At 53.4% G+C, this 7,471-nt stretch overlaps 1 protein-coding gene across 2 annotated transcripts in view; it reads left to right on the top strand.

The window, feature by feature from the left end:
• Positions 1-3,632, top strand: part of ABCG4 (ATP binding cassette subfamily G member 4) — a 14,219-nt gene extending 10,587 nt beyond the window's left edge. Inside the window, exons 13-15 of one of the 2 annotated variants that reach the window (XM_021717668.1) lie at positions 1,274-1,432; positions 1,569-1,687; positions 1,861-3,622. In XM_021717668.1, coding sequence (XP_021573343.1) covers positions 1,274-1,432; positions 1,569-1,687; positions 1,861-2,086 — 504 coding nt within the window. In that variant the 3' untranslated portion in view covers positions 2,087-3,622. Of the gene's footprint in view, positions 1-1,273; positions 1,433-1,568; positions 1,688-1,860 lie in introns of both variants that reach the window. The other variant, XM_008068256.2, reaches the window with a different exon arrangement.
• The last annotated feature ends 3,839 nt before the right edge of the window (positions 3,633-7,471 follow it).

Genomic DNA, 7,471 nt, shown 5'->3' on the forward strand with positions numbered 1-7,471 from the left:
CTGCCTCCCCCACCCCCACCCCCCACCCCCCTGGAGTTGATAAACTCATAGGGGAGACAAAACATAAGGAGGCTGGAGTAGTGACTCATGCCTATAATCCCAGCACTGTGGGAGGCTAAGGCAAAAGGATTCTCTGAGCCCAGGAGTTCAAGACCAGCCTGGGTGACAGTGAGACCTCATCTCTGAAAAAATAAAAATAAAAAAATTAAGGCCGAGTGCAGTGGCTCACGCCTATAATCCCAGCACTTTGGGAGGCCTAGGTGAGAGGATTGCCTGAGCACACGGGTTCGAGACCAGCCTAGGAATATTGGTGAGATCTCATCTCTACAATAAATACAAAAATTAGTCGGACATGGTGGCACGTGCCTGTAGTTCTAGCTACTTGGAAGGCAGAGGCAGAAGGATCACCTGAGCCCAGCAGGTCGAGGCTGCGGTGGCCGTGATCATTGTGCCACTGCACGCCAGCCTGGGCAACAGAGTGAGACTCCAGCTAAATAAGAATAAATAAATAAATAATAAATTAGCCAGATGTGGTGGTGCATGCCTGTAGTCCCAGCTACTGGGGAGGCTGAGGTGTAAGGATCACCTGAGCCCAGAAGACCAAGGTTGCAGTGAGCCATGATTGTGCCACTGTACTCCAACGTGGGTGACCGAGTGAAACACCAACTCAGTCAATCAATAAATCAATTAATTAATAAGTTAAAAAAAATAGGGAAGCCAGACTCGGTGGCTCAGCCTGTAATCCCGTGCCTTGGGAGGCTGAGGTGAGTGGATTGCCTGAGCCCGCGGGTTCGAGACCCGCCTGGGCAACTTGGCGAGACCTCATCTCTACAATAAATCAAAAATTAGCCGGGTGTGGTAGCGTGTGCCTGTAGTTCAAGCTAATTGGAAGGCTGAGGGGGAAGGATTGCCGGAGCCTAGCAGTTCGAGGCTGCGGTGGCTGGGAGTGGCCACTGCACTCCAGTCTGGGCGACAGAGTGAGACTCCAACTCAAAAAAAAAAAAAATTGGGAATATGCTGATACAGATGGGAAGGAGTTGAACCAGTGAGAGTGGGCCTAACAGAAGAGGTGGGACGGGAAGATGAGTGAGGTTCATATGGTCAGGGAGGAAATAGGTCAATGTGGGGGCAGCATGAACAAGAGTATGGAGGTGGGATAGGTGTGGGAACTCTGGGAACAGGTGTTCTAGAAGCTCACGCCCTGGTGGAGTGGAGGTCTTGGTTTGTGTCCCTGGCCCGAAGTCCACTGCCCAGCCTTGTGCCTGCTTCCCAGGTGGTGTGCCCGGTGGTATACTGCAGTATTGTGTACTGGATGACAGGCCAACCAGCTGAGACCAGTCGCTTCCTGCTCTTCTCAGCCCTGGCCACTGCCACGGCCTTGGTGGCCCAGTCTTTGGGGTTGCTGATTGGAGCTGCCTCCAACTCCCTACAGGTGGGAAGGCTGACAGGTGGGGCTGAGGTCTCGTTGGAGGAAGCGGGGTGGGATGGACCTCTGGGAAGCCCTGGGGCCACCCCAGTCCTGGGTCTGTCCTGGTCACCCTATGATGGCCTGGCCCCCTCCCCTCTAGGTGGCCACCTTTGTGGGCCCAGTTACCGCCATCCCTGTCCTCTTGTTCTCCGGCTTCTTTGTCAGCTTCAAGACCATCCCCACTTACCTGCAATGGAGCTCCTACCTCTCCTATGTAAGGTCAGTGCCCCTTCCCTTCCCATCTGCCTCTGCTCCTCCCTGCAGGACTGTGCCAAGTCTGTGGACTGTGCCAAGTCTGGCGCCTACCTTACTGTCCTTTGGGCTCTGCCGACTTGCCCAGGGGGCTGGGGCCCTGTGCTCTGTATCCTGCTCTGATACCCCTGCCTGCCTAGGTATGGCTTTGAGGGTGTGATCCTGACGATCTATGGCATGAAGCGAGGAAACCTGACATGCTTAGAGAAACACTGCCCGTTCCGGGAGCCACAGAGCATCCTTCGCGCGCTGGATGTGGAGGATGCCAAGCTCTACATGGACTTTCTGGTCTTGGGCATCTTCTTCCTGGCCCTGCGGCTGCTGGCATACTTTGTGCTTCGTTACCGGGTCAAGTCAGAGAGATAGAGCCTTGGCCCTGGCCTGTGCCCCAGCCCCCGCAGCAGGAAGCCCTCAGTCCCAGCCCTCTGGGACTGTTTTAACCTTGTAGACTTGGGCACTGGTTGGTGGCGTAGCCGCCCTCCTCTCCCTCGGCTCCTCCACAGGCTGGCTGTCAGACTGCGCTCCCAGCCCGGGCCCTGGGAGTGGGGCCAGCCCTACCCACCATGTCCAGGCGTCTTCCCAAGTCGATGCTGTTTGTAGCTTCCTCCCTACTCTCTCCAACACCTGCATGCAAAGACCACTGGGAGGCTGCCACCCTCCTTCCTGTCCGCAACACCCTCCTCTGTTGTCTGCCTGGGAGCTCCAGGTTCTCCAGGCTTCCACTTACAACTGACCAAAGTGGCCCCTACCGGGGGTCCCCACCACACAAGTGTTTGTAAACCGGCTGCTATAAGGTTGGAGTTCCAGGGCTGGGCCCTGGTGGGGTTCCCTGGATGTCCCGTTATGGATTGGAATGGAGCAGGGAAGGACTCTGGAAGTCTCTTCCTCCTCCTCCCCTTTTTCCCACTCCCAGACCCCAGCTCTGGGTGTGTCTGCCACCGCCCTCCCAGCAGATTTGACAGAAGCTGGTTTCTGTCTGGGTCACCATTCCCAATCCTGGGGATTGGAGAGGCCTGGGGCCATGGGATGCCCCATCCCCATCACCTGGTAGGGGTAGGGCCTGGTGGCACCTCTGCAATAATGTCTGTTTCTTTCTCACTTGCCCCTGGAACTGGAGAATGCACTTTATTCTGGGAGGTGAGTGGGAGAAGACCCAAACCTCCTTTCTTGCTGCTCCTGATGCGGTCTTCGATGCTCCACCCCTCTCTGGAGTTACTGGCACATACATGCAAACAGGCAATCTCAGTCCTACACTTTCCATCCCCTACAGTGCAGAGGAAGAGTGACAGTGGCATGGTGGTGGTGGGGGTGCTGTGGGGGGGTCGGTGCCAACTTCCTTCTGGGGATCCCATTTCGGAGACCCTAAGGATGAGGCTGGTGCTGCCCAGTGTGTCTCCAGGATCTGCAGGTGTCCACCCCCCCCAGTCTTCCCTCCCTCCCAAACCAGGGTGGCACAGGGCACTAGCTCCCTGGAGTTCAGGACCCAACACAAGCACAAGCACGGGTATAAGTTGGCCTTGGCCACCGCCACCCCACGGCCCTCCTTTTGTGCTCCACCCTGGCATTCTCACTCCTCTACCCCTTCCCCAGCTGCTGCTACTCATTCAAACTCCTATCCATGCCCCTCCACCCCTTCCCATCAGCAGGTAGCTCCTGGGCATCAGAACAGCATGCCCTGGGCACCAGGTGACAGATACACCCAGAGCATATCTGGCTTTCCTGGTGGGTCCAGGCTCATTCTGTTTCTGATTTCCCCTCCCTCAGGCTCTTTTATCCCCCTTGTTCCTATACACATTCCTCTTCACCTTCCCTCACCCTGTCACAGATTCTTCCCATCACAGAGATGCCAGTTGTATTTGTGGGATTTCACCCATTATTAATAAAACCTATATTTATACAGTATGCAGTGTGTGAATGTGTGTGGGTCTGCCACCTGGTACCATGGGCCTGAGGGGTTCTTGAAAGCACTTGGCAAAGTATCTGTCAGCTTTAGGGAGCCTGTGGCAGGGAGTATGGTAAGTCATAGGTGATGTCAGGTTTGGGAATATGTGGTTTAGGAAATATTTGTATCATGCTTTACATCTTACAAATGTTTCATGCCCAAGGGAGTCCCAGGCCAACCCTTTACTGTCTCTTATGACAGCTTATTTTACAGATGAGAGAACTGAGGTTTGAGTTAAGTAACTTGCCCAAGGGCCCTCAGCTAGTAGAGGAGGAACCAGGCCTGAAGACCAGTTCTTCTGTCTCCAGACTCCTCATTCTTGGCATTGGTCAACAGCACTTGTTCACGGTGGATCTGCACGTGTGGGTGCTGTGTCAGTTGCATGAGTGAGTTCCTGCCTAAGTGATACATGCCTCTGTCTTCAGGACTCACGGAGCCCTGGCTGTGCCTCCAGGGGAGGAGGTGTGTGAGTGGTTCTGAAGGCCAATGGAAGCAAGAGAGACCCTAAAGCCCCATCCTTGGGATGGGAGTACCAGGGAGTACCTCGCTGGGCTTATTCTTCTTTCTCTGTTTCTTCTTTTTTCTACTGGGTCACATTTACCAGGGCTGAGCCATCAGCCACCAGGACTACACATGAGGTTGGAAGCTGGAGGTTTGGAGTAGGCAAACATCCAGAAGGTCTTAAGGGCTAGTAACAAGGTGACCCAAGAAGCATCACATTGCTTCATTCTCTCCTCTCCTGGGTCCGAAGCTCAGAGATGGAAGGAAGTGACTGGCATTTTTGTGTGTGTGTGTCAGATGGAATCTCAGTTGCCCAGACTGGAATGCAGTGGTACACTCGTGGCCACCGCAGCCTCCACCTGCTGGGCTTAGGCAATCCTTCCACCTCGGCCTTCCAAGTAGCTGGAACTACTACAGGTGCATGCCACCACACCCGGATAATTTTTTAATTTATTGTAGAGATGAGGTCTTACCAACTTGCCCAGGCTGGTCTCGAACCCCTGAGCTCAGGCAATCCTCTTGCCTCTGCCTCCCCAAGTCCTGGGGTTACAGGTGTGAGCCACTGCGCTTGGTTAGTGACTGTCATTAACCTGCCAGCTGCCTAGAATGCCCTATTTGTGCCACATGTAGAGCTAAGTGCTCGATTAGCTTCAAGTCCAGTCTACATAAAGCCACTGCATTCCACATAAAGCCACTGCAAACCAACTGGCTTTAAAAAAAAGTAAGATTCTTAATTCTACCTTTCTCTTTTAAAATGTAAATATTGCTGGGCACAGTGGCTCACACCTGTAATCCCAGCACTTTGGGAGGCCCAGGTGGGAGGATTGCTTGAATACAGGAGTTCGAGACCAGCCCAGGTGACATAGTGAGACCTTATCTCTACAAAAAACCAAAAACTTAGCTGAGCATGGTGGTGTGAGCCTGTGGTCTCAACTACTTTCAGGCTGAGACAGAAAGATTGTCTTAGCCCAGGAGGTCAAGGCTGCAGTGAGCCGTGATCATGCCACTGCACTCTAGCCTGGGCAACAGAGTAGGATCTCAATTCTAAATAAATAAATGTAAATACTTCTGAAAGGGTTAAACATTTATAAATTCATACATTTATAAATTCCCTCGGGAGCTAATAAAAGCCCACAGCCGTTCCAGAGCCAGCAGGGGCCATCAAGGCACAAAGAACATTTGTAGAGTGGCTCACATATTTGCAGAGAGAGCTCTTTTGATTCTCACAGCAACCCCATGAGGCTACCAAGATGAGTACTGTCATTTCCTCCTTTTATAGAGAAGGAAACAGGCTTGGAAAAATGACTTGATGCTGTGACCCAACAGCTATTCCTCCCACCAATCCCAGTTAACCCACTGAAAAGAGCATAGCACTCTGCCCACCTATGTATGTGTTGAAATGGGCCCTCTCTTCCTAAGTGCCAGCCTACCTGGACTCAGAAATCACTTTCTTCTTCCTCTTCTTCTCTCTCTTTTTTTTTGAGTCTCACTCTGTCGCCCAGGCTGGAGTGCAGTGGCACGCTCACGGTCACCGCAGCCTCAACCTGCTGGGCTCAGGCGACCTTCCACCTCAGTCTTCCAAGTAGCTGGAAATGTAGATGCGCGCTACCACGCCTGGCTTATTTTTTGATATATTGTAGAGATGAGGGCTCGCCAAGTTGCCCAGGGGGGTCTCAAACCCACAGGCTCAGGTAATCCACTCACCTCAGTCTCCCAAAGCGTGGGATTACAGGCTGAGCCACCAAGCCCGGCTGACACTATAATTCTTAAAGCACCTGGTGCCCCATCCTGAGGTCAGACAACAGAGGACATGCCCAGAAAATGACTCACAGTACTTCTGTCTTCAAGAGAACAGTCAAATTATATGTTATTAATAAATCTACATGGCGATCATACCCATGGGGAAGGAGAGGGAGGAGGGAAACAGCTTGCTCTGAGCTGTGTCCGGAACTGCAGTCAGGTGACTGTCTGCCTCGCATGACTAGGTAAGTGGAGTGAAGCTAGATGAGTCCACAGGGCCCAAAATGTCACCTGAGACCACATTCATAGGGTCACTCTACTTCTTCCCCATCCCATGCTACTACTCCCTTGAAGTACTTCTTTAAAAATACAAATAAGTTGTCTTCCCTGCTGCCTGGGCTCTTCCCTTCCTTTCTCTGACTTATTTTCTAGAATTCAGTTCAAATGTTACCTCCTCTGCCAGAGATAGTGACTTCCTCTTCTGGGCTTTCCTAACACCTTTCCTCTGCCTCTGAAATGCATCATTTGTAAAAGCAGTGGTTGGTCCCACTGGAGGGAAGCTGCTATGGTCTGATCCCTGCAAGCTTGTTCTTGTTGGCGACCTAGGGCCTAGTGCTGGGCGAGGCCTGTGGGGGTGATGTGCTTGGTACTAGCCCAATACCACACAGTCAGTGAATGACCAAATGTCTAAATGAAATACCACATTGTCTTTAGTCCGTATGGAGGGTAGAGATTGCAAAGCCCTCACTTGGAGTCCTCTGTGAAGTCCCTATTGCACATTTCTGCTCTGTGCTCTTTGCACACCTGTGCTTGCATGTGAAGGCATGCCTAGCTGTGGGTAGTGGGCGGCTCCTCCATCTGGGTTACGTGAGCTCTGGGTGTGCCCTTTGTGGAAGCACAGGGCTAAAGGTGGGGGCTTTGAGAACCCGGAAGCCCCAGGGCTAGGCCATGATTGGGTGCCCGACAGGAAGAGCAGGTTAAGGTGAAAGCTCTCCCTCAGCCTCCGTTGGTCTTCCTTTCTTGACCAAAGTGACCAGAGGCCACACACAGAGTTCTGGGATCCGAAGAGAGCCTGGGATAGATGGGAGAACCCAAGAAGGGCTTAGGCTCAGGTCTCTGCCTGGTGGTAGGTTGGAAAGCTGAAGAGAGGCAGAGGGAAGGATGCCCTGGAAGCATGCGGTAAAGTAGGAGGATCCAGGCCCGGAATTCCTGTTCTGGCTCTTCTACTTCCTAACTGGGTCAACCTGTACAAGTCATTTCATCTTCAGTTTCTTCATCTGTAAAATGGGCATAACGACAAGCCCAACGGGGAAGTGGTTAGTGAGGTTCTTCAATGTGACGGGCATTTGGGAACCTGCAGAGGGCAGTACCAGGGCCAGGCTGAGGGGGCGGGATGCTGGGAAGGGGTGGGGCAGGAGTCCCCGCCCCGCGCCCGCTCTGGGACGCTGGCCCCTGCTCGCTGTCCCCCGCGTCCCAGGACCCCGCAGGCCCGCGCGCCTCGGCTTGGCTTGTCCTCTCCCGCGCGCGTTGCCAGGGCCGGATGCCAGGGCCGGCCGGGCTCCGCGCAG

This window comes from Carlito syrichta, unplaced genomic scaffold, assembly GCF_000164805.1.
Source record: "Carlito syrichta isolate Samal-C Ts95f unplaced genomic scaffold, Tarsius_syrichta-2.0.1 Scaffold309899, whole genome shotgun sequence".
Classification (NCBI taxonomy): Eukaryota; Metazoa; Chordata; class Mammalia; order Primates; family Tarsiidae; genus Carlito; species Carlito syrichta.